This window comes from Cetorhinus maximus, chromosome 14 (assembly GCF_964194155.1).
Source record: "Cetorhinus maximus chromosome 14, sCetMax3.hap1.1, whole genome shotgun sequence".
Classification (NCBI taxonomy): domain Eukaryota; kingdom Metazoa; phylum Chordata; class Chondrichthyes; order Lamniformes; family Cetorhinidae; genus Cetorhinus; species Cetorhinus maximus.
Window position 1 is genome coordinate 42,539,985 of NC_135892.1, and position 15,413 is coordinate 42,555,397.

General features: G+C 42.9%; 1 protein-coding gene across 1 annotated transcript in view; it reads right to left on the reverse strand.

The window, feature by feature from the left end:
* Window positions 1-15,413, reverse strand: part of LOC144689614 (AT-rich interactive domain-containing protein 1B-like) — a 198,522-nt gene that overhangs the window by 25,806 nt on the left and 157,303 nt on the right. Inside the window, exons 11-13 of the mRNA XM_078556841.1 lie at window positions 12,630-12,780; window positions 8,257-8,376; window positions 6,811-6,907 (exon numbers count right to left, since the gene is read on the reverse strand). Coding sequence (XP_078412967.1) covers window positions 6,811-6,907; window positions 8,257-8,376; window positions 12,630-12,780 — 368 coding nt within the window. The remainder of the gene's footprint in view (window positions 1-6,810; window positions 6,908-8,256; window positions 8,377-12,629; window positions 12,781-15,413) is intronic.

Below are 15,413 nucleotides of genomic sequence, written 5' to 3' on the forward strand. Positions count from 1 at the left end.
GTTACCCTGATGATGTGAGTATTGGGGACTTGTTCCATGAATGACTTCACTGAGCATATGGTAATTTCCAATACAGAACTGCCTGACACAAAGAAAACATGCTTGGTTTTCTGTGTTCAATTGTTTCCACAGCAGTTCCCACGTGAATATTATGGCCTTCATGGTACTCAAAGGATCTACTCTGGAGCAACTATCCATCAGTGATATCATGTAATACAAAAACGATCCAATATGATGCGTTTTTTTGTGCATGTGAGACATTTGGCATTTTATAGATAGTGATTTCCATAAACATTCCCTCCTCCATAAAGATATCATTTTGTTACCTAAAGAGGAACTGAGGGGCCTAGGGGCTTCATGTACATAGATCTTTGAAGGTAGGAGAACATATTGAACCAGTAGTTAGTAAAGCAATTGAGATCTTGGGCATCATAAATAGAGGCATTGAGTGCAAAAGCAGGTAAGTTACGCTGAAACTTTATACACCTCTTGTTTGGTCTCAACTAGAGAATTGCATCCAGTTCTAATCACCACACTTTAGGAAGGATGTGAGGGTCCTTGAAAAGGTGCAGAGGAGATTTACCAGAATGATTCCAGGGATGAGGGATTTTAGATACAAGATCAGGTTAGAGAAGCTGGGGTTGTTTTCCTTGGACGAAGGTTCATTAGATTGGTCCCTGGGATGAGCAGTTTGTCCTATGGAATCAATTGGGCTTATATTCTCTGGAGTTTTCAAGAATGAGAAGCGACCTCATTGAAACCTACAAAATTCTGAGGGGGCTTGATAGGGTAGACGCTGAGAAATTGTTTCCCGGCGCCGGTTGGAGGTCTAAAACATGGGAGCATAGTCTCAGAATAAGGGGCCAATCATTTAGGACTGACACAGAATCACACAGTGCAGAAGAGACCCTTCGGCCCATCACATCTGCACCAACACGTGAGAAACACCTGACCTACCTACCTAATCCCATTTACCAGCACTTGGCCCATAGCCTTGAATGTTATGACGTGCCAAGTGCTCATCCAGGTACTTTTTAAAGGACGTGAGGCAACCCACCATCTCAGGCAGCGCATTCCAAACCATCACCACCCTCTGGGTAAAAAAGTTTTTCCTCACATCCCCCCTAAACCTCCTGCCCCTCACCTTGAACTTATGTCCCCTTGTGACTGACCCTTCAACTAAGGGGAACAGCTGCTCCCTATTCACCCTGTCCATGCCCCTCATAATCTTGTACACTTTGATCAGGTCATTCCTCAGTCTTCTCTGCTCCAATGAAAACAACCCAAGTCTATCCAACCTCTCTCCATAACTTAAATGTTTCATCCCAGGCAACATCCTGGTGAATCTCCTCTGCACCCCCTCCAGTGCAATCACATCCTTCCTATAATGTGGTGACCAGAACTGCGCACAGTACTTCAGCTGTGGCCTCACCAAGGTTCTATACAACTCCAACATGACCTCCCTACTTTTGTAATCTATGCCTCGATTGATAAAGGCAAATGTCCCATATGCTTTTTTACCACCTCACTAACATGCCCCTCTACTTTCAGAGGTCTATGGGCATACACGCCAAGGTCCCTTTGTTCCTCAGAACTTCCTAGTGTCATGCCGTTCATTGAGCACTTCCTTGCCAAATTACTCCTTCCAAAGTGTATCACCTCACACTTTTCAGGGTTAAATTCCATCTGCCACTTATCTGCCCATTTGACCATCCCGTCCATATCTTCCTGTAGCCCAAGACACTCAACCTCATTGTTAACCGCCCGGCCAATCTTTGTGTCATCCGCAAACTTACTAATCCTAACCCCCACATAGTCATCTATGTCGTTTATATAAATGACAAATAATAGATGCACAGATCCCTGTGGTATGCCACTGGACACTGGCTTCCAGTCATTAAAGCATCCTTCTGTCAACACCCTCTGTCTCCGACAACTAAGCCAATTTTGAATCCACCTTATCAAATTACCCTGTATCCCATGTGCATTTGCCTTCTTTATAAGTCTCCCATGTGGGATCTTGTCAAAGGCTTTGCTGAAATCCATATAAACTACATCAACCGCACTACCCTCATCCACACACCTGGTCACCTCCTCAAAAAATTCAATCAAATTTGTTAGGCATGACTTCCCTCTGACAAAGCCATGCTGACTATCCCTGATCAAACCTTGCCTCTCCAAGTGGAGATAGATTCTCTCCTTCAGAATTTTCTCCAATAGTTTCCCTACCACTGACATGAGACTCACTGGCCTGTAGTTCCCTGGCTTATCTCTACAACCCTTCTTAAATAGCGGAACCACATTAGCTGTTCTCCAGTCCTCTGACACCAGAGAGGAATTAAAAATTAGGGTCAGAGCCCCTATGATCTCCTCCCTTGCCTCCCTCAGCAGTCTGGGACACAAATCATCCGGACCTGGAGATTTGTCCACTTTTAAGTCAATACCTTGTCACTCCCTACATCAATTTGCTTAAGAACCTCGCAGTCTCTCTCCCCAAGTTCCATACCTTCATCCTCATTCTCTTGGGTGAAGATGGATATGAAGTATTCGTTCAACACTCTAGCGATGTCCTCTGGCTCCACCCATAGATTGCCCTCTTGGTCCCTAATGGGCCCTACTCTTGCCCTGGTTATCCTCTTCCCATTGATATACTTATAGAATGTCTTGGGATTTTCCCTACTTCTACCAGAGCTTTCTCATATCCTCTCTTTGCTCTCTTAATTGCTTTATTAAGCTCCACCCTGCACTTTCTGTACTCCACTAATGCCTCCGCTGACTTGCTTCCCTTGTACCTGCTAAAAGCCTCACTTTTCCTTCTCATCATATCCTGAATATCTCTGGCGATCCATGGTTCCCTGGGCTTGTTACTCCTTCCTATCACCCTAGAGAGAACATGTTGAGCCTGTACCCTTCCCATTTCCTTTTTGAACGCCCCACCACTGTTCCTATGTAGATTTCCCCACAAGTCACTGTCTACCCTGGCCAGATCCTGCCTTATTTTACTAAAATCTGCTCTCCCCCAATCCAAAACATTTTTTTGCAACTTGACTATTTCTTCACTGGAGAAATTTCTTCACTCAAAGGGTTATGAATCTTTGGAATTCTCTACCCCAGAGGATTGTGGATGGTCCATCTTTGAATATGTTTAAGGCTGGGATAGGCAGGTTTTTGGTCCCTCAGGGGATTAAGGGATATGGGGAGCAGGCAGGAAAATGGATTTGAACCCGAAGATCAGCCATGATCGTATTGAATAGCAGAGCATTTCTTGTGTTTTTGTAAGCAAAGGAGATAGAGGTTTACAAGATTATGACAGGCTTAGATAAGTTATATAAAGAAAAGCTCTTCCCATTAAGGCACCACACTTTAGGAAGGAAGCGAAGGCAATAGAGAGGATGCAAAAAAGATAAAAGAGAATGGTTCCAGGGATGAGAGACTTCAATTATGAGGACAGATTAACAAAGCAGGCCTGTTCTCTTGAAGGAAGAGAAGGTTGAGAGGAGATTTATTGACTTATTCAAAATCATGAGAGGTCTGGGTAGAATAGATAGGGAGAAACTGTTCCCAATGGCAGAATGATTGAGAACCAAAGGACATTGATTTAGACTGAGTGGCAAAAGAAGCAGAACTGACATGAGGAGTAACTTTTTCAGGCATTAAATGATTAGCATCTGGAATGCACTGCCTGAGAGTGTGGTGGTGGCAGATTCAATTGTGACTTTCAAAAGGGAATTGGATAATTGTCTGAAGAGAAAAAAATTGCAAGACTATGGGGAAAAAGCAGGGAATTGAGATGAGCTGACTAGCTCCTACAGAGAGCCAGCACAGACATAACAGGCCAAATGGCCTCCTTCTGTATTGTTACAATTCAATGATTAGCTGATAGTGCAAGGACTAGGGAACACAGATTTAAGATTTTGGGCAAGAGATACCGTGGAGATGGGAGGAAGAACATTTTTATGGAGTGAATGGTAATGACCTGGAACTCGCTGCCTCCAAGGGTGGAGGTAATGGAAATGATCAATGATTTCAAAGGAAATTAGATTGGCACTTTAGAGAAATAAATTTGCAGGGCTATGGGGATAGAGTGGGGCAATGGGACTGACTGAAGTGCCCCACCGAAAGCCATGGACTCCATGGGCTGGATGGCTTCCTCTGTACCATAATTACTCTATAGGAATTCTATAAAAGATCATTCATATTTTAAGGGTAATTTAGTTAGGAGGAACTGTTTTTTGTGAAGAGACAGCTTTTATAACACACAGAAATATTATGCAATTTGATATTATTAAGGTGCTGTGGGCCAGCAGCAGCTGCTGAATTGTATTCAACCACAACCGGTAACCTCATGGCCTGGCATATCCCCCACTCTACCATTACCACCAAGCCAGGAAATCAACCCTGGTTCAACGAAGAGTGCGGGGGGGGGGCGGCATTCCAGGCATACCTAAAAACGAGGTGTCAACCTGGTGAAGCTGTAACACAGGACTACTTGCACGCCAAACAGCATAAGCAGCAAGTGATAGAGCTAAGCAATTCCACAGCCAACAGATCAGAGTAAGCTCTGCAGTTCTGTCACATTGTCATGAATGGTGGTGGACAATTAAGCAGCTCATTGGTGAAGGCAGCTCCACAAATATCCCCATCCTCAACGATGGGGGAGCCCAGCACATCAGTGCAAAAGATAAGGTGAATCATTTGCAACAATCATCAGCCAGAAGTGCCGAGTGGATGATCCATCTTGGCCTCCTCCGTTGGTCCGCCCATCACAAATGTCAGTCTTCAGCCAATGTGATTCACTCCAAGTGATATCAAGAAACGGCTGAAGGCACTGGATACTGGAAAGGCTATGGGCCCTGACAATATTCCAAAATAGTACTGAAGACTTGTGCTCCAGAACTTGCAATGCCATTAGCCAAGCTGTTTCAATAGAGCTACAACACTGGCATCTACCCGGCTATGTGAAAAATTGCCCAGGTTATGTCCTGAACACAAAAAGCAGGACAAATCCAATCCAGCCAATTACTGCCCCATCAGTCTTCTCTCGATCATCAGTGAAGTCTTGGAAGGGGTCATCAACAGTGCTATCAAGCAGCAATTTCTTAGCAATAACCTGCTCACTGCTGCTCAGTTTGGGTTCCGCCAGGGCCACTCAGCTGCTGACCTCATTATAGCCTTGGTTCAAACATGGACAAAAGAGCTGCTCCAGAGGTGAGGTGAGACTGACTGCCCTTGATATCAAGGCAACATTTGACCAAGTGTGGCATCAAGGAGTCCTAGCAAAACTGGAATTAATGGGAATCAGGGGAAAGCTCTCCACTGGTTGGAGTCATGCCTAGCGCAAAGGAAGATAGTTCTAGTTGTTGGAGGTCAATCATCTCAGTTTCAGGACATCACTGCAGGAGTTCCTCAGGGCAGTGTCCTAAGCCCAACCGTCTTCAGCTGTTTCATCAATGACCTTCCTTCCATCATAAGGTCAGAAGTGGGGTGATGATTGCACAATGTTCAGCACCATTCATGGCTCCTCAGATACTGAAGCAGCCCATGTTCAAACGCAGCAAGACCAGGCTTGGGCTAAGTGGAATTAACATTTGTGCCACACAAGCGCCAGGCAATGACCATCTCCAACATGAGAGAACCTAGCCATCGCCCCTTGACATTCAATGGCATTACCATCGCTGAATCCCCCACTATCAACATCCTGCGGGTTACCATTGACCAGAGACTGAACCGAAGTAGCCATATAAATACTGTGGCTAGAACGGCAGGTCAGAGGCTAGGGGTCCTGTGGCAGGTAACTCACCACCTGACTCCCCAAAGTCTGTCCACCATCTACCAGACACAAGTCGGGTGTGATGGAATACTCTCCACTTGCTTGGATGACTGCAGCTCCAACAACACTCAAGAAGCTTGACACTATCCAGGACAAAACAGCCCACTCAATTATTTTTCATTTGTTCATTGGATGTGGGCGTATTGCCCATCCATAATTGCTCTTGTTCAGAAGGCATTCAAGAGTCAACCACATTGCTATGGGTATGAAGTCACATGTAGGCCAGACCAGGTAAAGACAGCAGATTTCCTTCCATAAAGGACATTAGTGAACCAGATAGGTTTTTACGACAATGCACAATGGTTTTGTGGTCATCATCAGACTTTTAGTTCCAGATTTTTATTGAATTCAAATTTCACCATCTGTCATGGTGGGATTCGAACCCAGACCATTACCCTGGGTCTCTGGAATACTAATCTAGTGACAATACCACTATGCCACCGCACCCCATCCACAAACATGCCACTGCACCCCGTCGACAAACATTCATTCACTCCACCACTGACACATTGTGGCAGCAGTGTGTACCATCTACAAGATACACTGCAGGAACTCACCAAGCCCCCTTAGACAGCATCTTCCAAACCCACGACCACCACCATCTAGAAGGCAAGGACAACGGACACATGGGAACACCACCACCTGCAAGTTCCCCTCCAAGTCACTCAGCATCCTGACTTGGAAATATATCGCTGTTCTTTCGCTGTCGCTGGGTCAAAATCCTGGAATGCCTTCTCTAACGGCACTGTGGGTGTACCTACACCACATGGACTACAGCGGTTCAAGAAGGCAGCTCACCATCACCTTCTCAAGGGCAATTAGGGATGGGCAATAAATGCTAGCCTAGCCAGCGATGCCGCATCCCATGAGCAAATAAAATACTAAAAAAGGAAATTAATAATGGCTCAAAATAATTTAATTTATTTTAAATATGAACTTCATGCTTTTATTTTTGTTTTGTGCAACTGTGGTAACTTCACCTGTTGCTGTGCAAACATTCCAGCCTGATGGCTTCCAAATGCTGTCTGTCCTGAAGGGGGACCTTGCCCTGGGTACTGTTGACCATAAGGATCGTGCCTGTAACAGAAATGTTTAACACAGAATTCTTCTCAAGTTGGGAAAAATGTGCTGTTCCTAGTTGATAAATTTAATTTGACTGCAAAATAAAAATTGTCATCCATAATTTTAACTAAAAGCTTGCTATCCATAATTTCAGTTAAGGTAATAGTTCTAGCTTAATGAAGGCAAACATTGAAATTCTAATATAATTACTGCCATTTTTACTTAGTAAAATTCATAGTAAATTGAAAATACTATTTATACTTGTCAAACAGTTAGCAATAAAATAAGTACTTGGATAAAGACAATTCAAATCAGCAGTCAGCCAACTTGATGTGAACTGTTGATGCAGCATAAACACCTCAATTAACTGTCTCTACCTGTCCCACCCCCCCTTAAACCAGCTTATATTTCACCTCTCTTCTATTTTTACTTAGTTCTGTTGAAGAGTCATACGGACTCGAAACGTTAACTGTGTTCCTCTCCGCAGATGCTGCCAGACCTGCTGAGTTTTTCCAGATATTTTTATTTTTGTTTTTCCCACCTATTTCCATTATTTTTAAATCTATACCTATAATGTCCTGTCAGTCTTTCCACCCCACCCCCACTAGAGCTGTACCTTGAGTGTCCTGCCATCCATTCTTAATTAGCACATTCTCTTAGATAATATCACCACCTTCAACACCTCTTTGTTCCTTTATCTGTGACATCTTTTGATTATCTGCTCCTATCACTGCTTGCTTGTCCCTACAACCAACCACCACCCCCCCCAACTTCTCTCTCCCCCCCCCACCTTAAACCAGCTTATATTTCACCCCTCTCCTATTTTTACTTAGTTCTGTTGAAGGGTCATGAGGACTCGAAACGTCAACTCTTTTCTTCTTCGCCGATGCTGCCAGATCTGCTGAGTTTTTCCAGGTAATTCTGTTTTTGTTTTGGATTTCCAGCATCCGCAGTAGTTTTTTGTTTTTAATTCTAGCAACAGTGCTGGTCTATAGCTCTAAGGCTCTTGCCTTAGAGTCTGACTCCTTTTCTTACTCTGTACACCTCTGATACTTTCTCAACTGCATTAGCTTGCATTTATACAGTTCCTTTAACATAGAAAAGCTGGCTGGCAAGCTTTTTCTTGGGGGTAGTGGGATTGGGAACTAATGGCAGTTTTTGAAAATACTCAGCAACACTGAAAAGACTGCATACTGCTATTCGTTTCCTATACCACAAGACATTGTGGAGTTGGATCAGCTGATTTGTCTACTTACTAAAATTCAGGTTAAAGAAAGAAGAATCCACACCTCAAAAAAAAATGTCACAGATGTTTTAATAATCAACTGAATTAATACCAAAAGACCACATTTGTTAAAATTTACCTTTGTTGTGCAGGGTAGCGGTTTGGCGAGTACATGCTTGGGTCACTGTTTGATGGCATCATGTTAGACTGACCTCCTGGAGGCCCCATACTGCCTTCAGGACCCATCCCATGTTCAGGCCTAGAGAGAAAAAAAAACAGATGATATTTTTTTTCCTGATTCCTGTTTTACAGTTACAGCGTACCAAGTGGGAGATTCTCTGTTACTGGTACATGTAAAAAGTAATAAGTTACAGAACAAATTCTATTTTAAGGAATATAATCCTAATTGTTTCTGCAATACTGTGCTCACAGCATTCAACCAACACACATCCATCAAACAAATCTTATAAACTGAGCCTGTTCAACTTCCAGCCTTCAATTCTTGGATTCCCTCTGTCTCTAAGGCTCTTGCATTTTTCTATCAGTCTGACTCCTTTTCTTACTCTGTACACCTCTGATACTTTCTCAACTGCATTAGCTTGCATTTATACAGTTCCTTTAACATAGAAAAACACCTCAAAACCCTTCACAGAAGCTCTGGGTGTTTCTCATTGCCTCCTTTCTTCTCACCTCTTATGAGTTTCCTGTAAAGAAAGTCACAGCCCTTCATGGTGACAAACACTGAAATACTAGGAGATCTCCCATAGTATTGCTCAAAAGCTAATGAAGAACTAATCAAACATAGGAAGAAGCTGGCTTGGGCAAAAGTTAATACTGAAACATAGAACAAAGGTATATTCTGGATTGAATTTTAGGATGCATAGGTAGCAGGGCTGGGTATTTGATTTGTGAAAGAAGGAGAAATAAAGCTAGGCCTGGAAGTGACACACATGATTAGATTTGGGAGTGGAGTGTCGGCAGGCAGGGTGGAAAGTCCTTGAGTCTGAGATTTGTGGAACCCCAGATGTTCCTGCATCACTGTGATGAAGTGGTAGATATCACTAATATTTTATTCCTTGGAACCTATACTAATTCATTTACTACAGAAACTGCCACATCCATAGCAATACCATGAACAAAAGTCTATGACAGCAGTACCCTGAAACAATTTCTTTTGCCGCAACATGACAGTATTGAATATTTTGGGGCAATGCCAGCAAGGAGAAAACTGTAATTAAGGAGGAACAATTTTTGCAGTATGACGGGTGAAAAAAAGTACAAAATAACAAATTACAGAAGAGATAATCAAGAAAGAAAACTAACACCTAGACTCAGTGATCATGGCACTGACAACAGGCACTGCAACCAAGAGGACACCAAACTACTTAAACAAATACTATTTAATCATCAAAATGAGGTAAGAGCGGTCACTGTCTCTGACAAACACAATCACTGTCAAAGACAATCAACTGTAGAAGGGACTTATGTAGTGCAGGGGGTTAGGACATATTCTTTTAGTCTGGCACATGGGTCCGAATCCAGCCCACATCAATGGAATTTAATCTTCTTTCTCCATCAGCTGTAAGGGCAATACATGAAATGTACTTGTGAAATTCAAAACTACCTAGTGCATGAGGGTTCACATGAAAAGAATAGCCTGCAATTCAACACAAATTGGAGGTTTCACTCACATCAGGAAGCTTAATAATCTGGTAAACGGAAAAGTTTAGCCTGTTGTATTAGCTGGTGCTCTTGAGACTGGGTTTAAATCACAAGTAGCTGGCTCTGCCATATCATCATGCATGCTAAACAGCAAAAACAGCAAGCTACAGACAAAGCTAAATGAGCCTGCAGCCAATGGATCAGGTTAAAACTCTGCGGTCTTACATCATCCAGCTGTGAATGGATGTGGAAAATTAGACAACTAACAGGAGAAGGTTGCACGGTCTTCTCCAATTTTATCCATGGTGGAGCTCAGCATGTGTGCAAAAGGGTTTGCAGCCATCTTCTGCCAGAAGTGCTGAGTGGATGATCCTTCTCTTCCACCTCCTGTGGTTCCTACCATCACAGGTGCCATTCTTTAGCCAATTTGATTCATGCCACGTAGCATCAAGAAGCAGCTAAGTGCACTGGACACAGCAAAAGCTATTGGCTTTGAAAATATCCCATTTGTACTGAAGATCTGTATTTCGGAACATTATTGGAAGCTTTACCAAACATGTTCATTACAGTTACATGGCGATGGAAAAATTGGCCAGGTATGTCCTATCCTCAAAGAGCAGGACAAATCCAACCAGCCAGTTCCTGCCATATCTAACTACTTCATCAGCAGAGTGATGGAAGATGTCAACAACAGTGTTATCAAGTGGCACTCACTTCAAATAACCTGCTTACTGGTGCTAAATTTGGGTTCCATTATAACCACTGGCTCCTGACATCATCACAGCCTTAATCAAAGGACAGAAGGGCTAAATTCCAGAAATAAGGTTTTTTTTAATTCATTTGTGGGATGGCCAGCATTTATTGCCCACCCCTAATTACCCTTGCGAAGGTGGTGGTGAGCTGCCTTCTTGAACCACTGCAGTCGATGTGGGTGTAGGTACACCCACAGTGCTGTTAGGGATGGAGTTTCAGGGTTTTGTCCCAGCAACACTGAAGGAACTGCGATATATTTCCAAGCTAGGATGGTGAGTGGCTTGGAGGGGAGCTTGCAGGTGGGTGTGTTCCCATGTGTCTGCTGCCCTAGTCCTTCTAGATGGTATCGGTCATGGATTTCAAAGGTGCTGTCTAAGGAGGATTGGTAAGTTCCCACCATCTTGTAGATGGTACACACTGCTGCCACTGTGCGTCGGTGGTGGAGGGAGTGAATGTTTGTGGATGGGGTGCCAATCTAGTGGGCTGCTTTGTCCTAGATGATGTCAGGCTTCTTGAGTGTTGTTGGAACTGCAGTCATCCAAGCAAGTGGAGAGTATTCCATCACACTCCTGACTTGTGCCTTGTAGATGGTGGACAGGCTTTGGGGAGTCATGATGCGAGTTGCTCGCCGCAGGACTCCAACCTCTGACCTGCTCTTGTAGCCACAGTATTTACATGGCTAGTCCAGTTCTGTTTCTGGTCAACAGTAACCTCCAGGACGTTGATAGTGGAAGATTCAGCAATGGTAATGCCTTTGAATGTCCAGGGGTGGTGGCTAAATTCTCTCTTGTTGGAGGTGGTCATTGCCTTGGCACTTATGTGGCATGAATTTACTTCCCACTTGTCAGCCCAAGCCTGGATATTTTCCAGGTCTTACTGCAGTTGGACATGGACTGCTTCAGTATCCGAGGAGTCGCAAATGGTGCTGAACAATTGTGCAATCATCAGTGAACATCCACACTTTTAAAACACTGGTCAGCGGGATCGGGAGAAATTCTCTCTAGTGACTGGGGTCAGACCTGACACAAATGAAGTTGGTTGTATTGCTGATGACCAATCATCTCAGCCCTAGTGTACTGCTATCAGAGTTCCTCAGGGTAGTATCTTAGGTCTAACTATGGTCAGCTGCTTCATCAATGATCTAGCCATCTCATAAGATAAGAATTGGGTCTGTTTGCTGATTTGTAGTCTTCAGTTCTACTCAGAATGTCTCAGATAAAATGCTCTCATGCAGCAAGACTTGGGCAACATCCAGACTTGGGCTGATAAGTAACAAGTGTCTAGTTAATCACACCACACAAGTGTTGGGCAATGGCCATCTCCAACCACCTCTGATGACTTTCAATGGCATTAGCATCACTGAACCCCCATCAGCAACATCCTGGGATTATTATTGACCAAAAACTGAACAGGGCCAGTCACAAAAATTACTTGGCTCTAAAGCAGATGAGAGGCTGGGTATTCTGCAGCTAACCCCCTGATTTTACACACTCCCTCCATCACCTACAATGCACATGAGGAATACTTTCCACTGGCCTGAATGTACGCAGCTGCAACAACAGTCAAGCAGCTCTTCACCACTGAAGTCTGCTTCATCAATGCTTCATCAATTAGCCAAACACCCAGCTGCTCCACCACTGGTATACTGTGAGTGTAACGTGCATTATCTACAACTAGTCAAGAATTCTTCAACAGAGCCTCTCAGGAGTAATAGATACATGGGATCACCAATACCTCCAAACTCTGTGCACACACACCATCCTGAATTGAACATATATTGCTGTTGCCTCATCATTGCTGGGTCCAAATCCTGGAAATCCCTTATCAGTAGCATTGTGGGAGCACCTTCACCATACAGGCTGCAGCGGTTCAAGAAGAAAGCCCACCACCAGGTTCTCATATCAAATAGGGAGAACGATAAATGTTGGTCTTGCCAGTGACGTACATATCAAGAGAATGAACTTTAAAAAAAGAGAATTCCTGTTGCTTACACTAGGAACAAAAAGAGGTTTCATTCCTAGTTCTAGCATAGCTCACCTTGACAAAGAAGAAAAATTCATTATTATTTTTGATTAAAAATTCATCACAGGTATTTACCTTCTCTCATAGCCAGATCCGTAAGCATACTGCTGCCGCTGACCCATACTCAAGTTAGCCATTCCTCCTGATGGAGTACGGTTGTACAGATCCTGGATCCCACTGTTAGGCATTACTCCAGGAGGCATAAAAGGGTCATTACTTCCAGGCACTATGGTGAAATAGGTCAAATTAGTTTAAAAACAGTTCATTATGGCAGAAGTACTAAATTATTTTGAACATTGCTAATGTAAAATTGACTATAAACTATCTACGTTAACTTGTCTCTACATATCCCATATACAATATACAATAAATAGATATCTTATACATAGAATAGTTTCAGAACAGGCAGAATTATCTTTTCAAGTCATGATTATGTTGATTACTACAGCAGCTTAAATTAGTTCCTTTGTGGTTTTTGACCTTAAATTGTATAGGATACACTTCAACAACTCGCCCAGGAAAACGAAGCAATAGATTTCACTTGTCTCATTGTAGTAATTTTGGTTTTATTTAGTGTGTAATGTACCTTTAAGAATAATAGTTGTTAGGGAAGATCACATGATCTGTAGTAACCAATAGGGGAGTAACGTGGGCTACCTCCGCAGTCATTGTAGAGATAGAGGTGGAGTTGAAAGCACACGTGTAGTTGCTGATGAGCATATTGTAAATAAACTTATCTTCTCCACCGATGCTGCCAGACCTGCTGAGTTTTTCCAGGTAATTCTGTTTTTGTTTTGTTTTTACCTTTGTAAATAAACTTACTGTTTCCACTCAAGAAGTGTCGGCAGATCAACTCTATTACAAATAAGGCAACTTGGCCACCCTACAACAAACTGGCGATGAGGATAAAACAGGACTGAACAGAAGAAATCAACTTAGAAAGAAATCAGCACTGTACCTCGCCCAGTGATTGTAAGTAGCAAGCTATGTTATAATTGAAGAAGTTATCCTCTCTCAAAATGCCACAGTTTGGGAGAATTGATCCTTTTGAACCAGCCACAGATGATTGGCCTCAATACATAGAACGCCTCACGTTCTTTTTTCAAGCAATCAAGATTGCAGGGAAGATAGGTGGTGAACAATCCTCCTGGGTATTTGTGGGAGCAAAACCTACAGTTTGATTCGAAGTCTGACGGCACTCAGTGCCCCAGATTTGAAGAATTTTGATGAATTGGTAGACCTCGTGAAGGGACATTTTCGACCCAAGCCCTCAGTCACGATGCAGAGGTTCAGGTTTAATTCGCGAAATAGAGCCTCAGATGAGACAATTGCATGCTACGTGGTAAATTTGAAGCAGCTAATGGAATATTGAGAATTCAGTACAACTCTGAATGACATGTTCAGAGATTGTTTCATATGTGGTGTAAAAGTGGACACTATTCAGAAAAGATTATTGTCCGAAGTAAATCTGGATTTCAAGAAGGCGCTAGAGATAACGCTGGCCATGGAAAGTGCTGTAAGGGATTCACAAGCAATACAGGATGCGTAAAATGGCACCGTACTCCACATCAGACGGGAAACCTCAGCCAAAGGTGGCATGAAAAAGCGAGACTCTGCAGAGAAGCGGGAAACAGCCCTTGATAGCCGAAGAATAAAGGAAAATAACTTAGCAGCAAAATTGAAGAATAATTTTAATAGAGGTGGAAACAATCAGTCTTTTAGTGATTGGCAGTTTTAAAAATCCAAATGCTACTACTTCACAGAAAGGACATCTGATGAGGCAGTGCAAGGAAGGATTCAAGCAGGCTTGTAAACAAAAGAAGTCCAATTAAATCTACAATGTAGAGGAGCCTCAAACAACAAATTCTGACATTTGCTCGTTGTTTAATTTGAAAGTTGGAAAGACAGAGCCAATATTTGTCATAGTGGAAATAAATGGCAAACCTGTTAAAATGGAAGTAGTCAAGGGAGCTTCTACTACCGTAATTGGGGAAGATACTTTCAGATATTTAAATTATGGTGAACATCAATTAAGCTTGGAACAAACAACTGCCGAGCTAAAAACGTACACAGGTGAAGACACTCAAGTAAAAGGCATAAGCAGAGCAACTGTCCATTATGAAAGCCAATCAGCAAAGCTACCAGTGTTAGCATTGAGAGGCAGAGGACCAAGCCTTCTAGGGTGAAATTGGCTAAGGGAAATCAACATTGATTGGCCACTGAGATTCCAAAAGAAAGCTGCAAGCGTTCCTGTTTTGAAAAAGGAGTATGTAAGGACTCAATAACCTGAAGGAATGCAGGCTGTCTTAAGCCAAAACCTGGAAGAACAGCAGAAGAAACTCCAAGAGACCCTGCTTGATGACAGAGTTCGTGACGAGGTGAGCTACTTTCGCATGGAGAAAGAAAACCCGTTGAAAGACCTTCGCACATTACAAAATTACCTCAGGTCAAAGTTTGTACCTCTGGAAAAATATGGAGAGAACAAGAAAGAATTCAGCACTTCTCTGAACAAACTGAAGAATCAGTTGGCAGAGAAGACACAACAATATTCAATTTTCCAGGAGGCAGCAAACAAATACAAAAAAGAGATGGAAGAGCTGAGGAATCAGCTAAATGAAGCCAGAGGCTTTGGAAGCAAAAGTCATAGAACTTTCCAAGGAGCAGACAGATAATGAAATTTTGGGAGACTCAGCCACTGAACTCAGACAAGTTGAGCTTGCATCTGAGAGAAGCCCAACCGACAGTGAAGTCAAAAAGGGGGGTGAGATTAAAGTCTGCGCTAGAAAGAAGGCACGTAGAAAGACGATACAGAAATACTAATCGGGCCTTAATTCTGGCAGCATATGAATATACTTACGT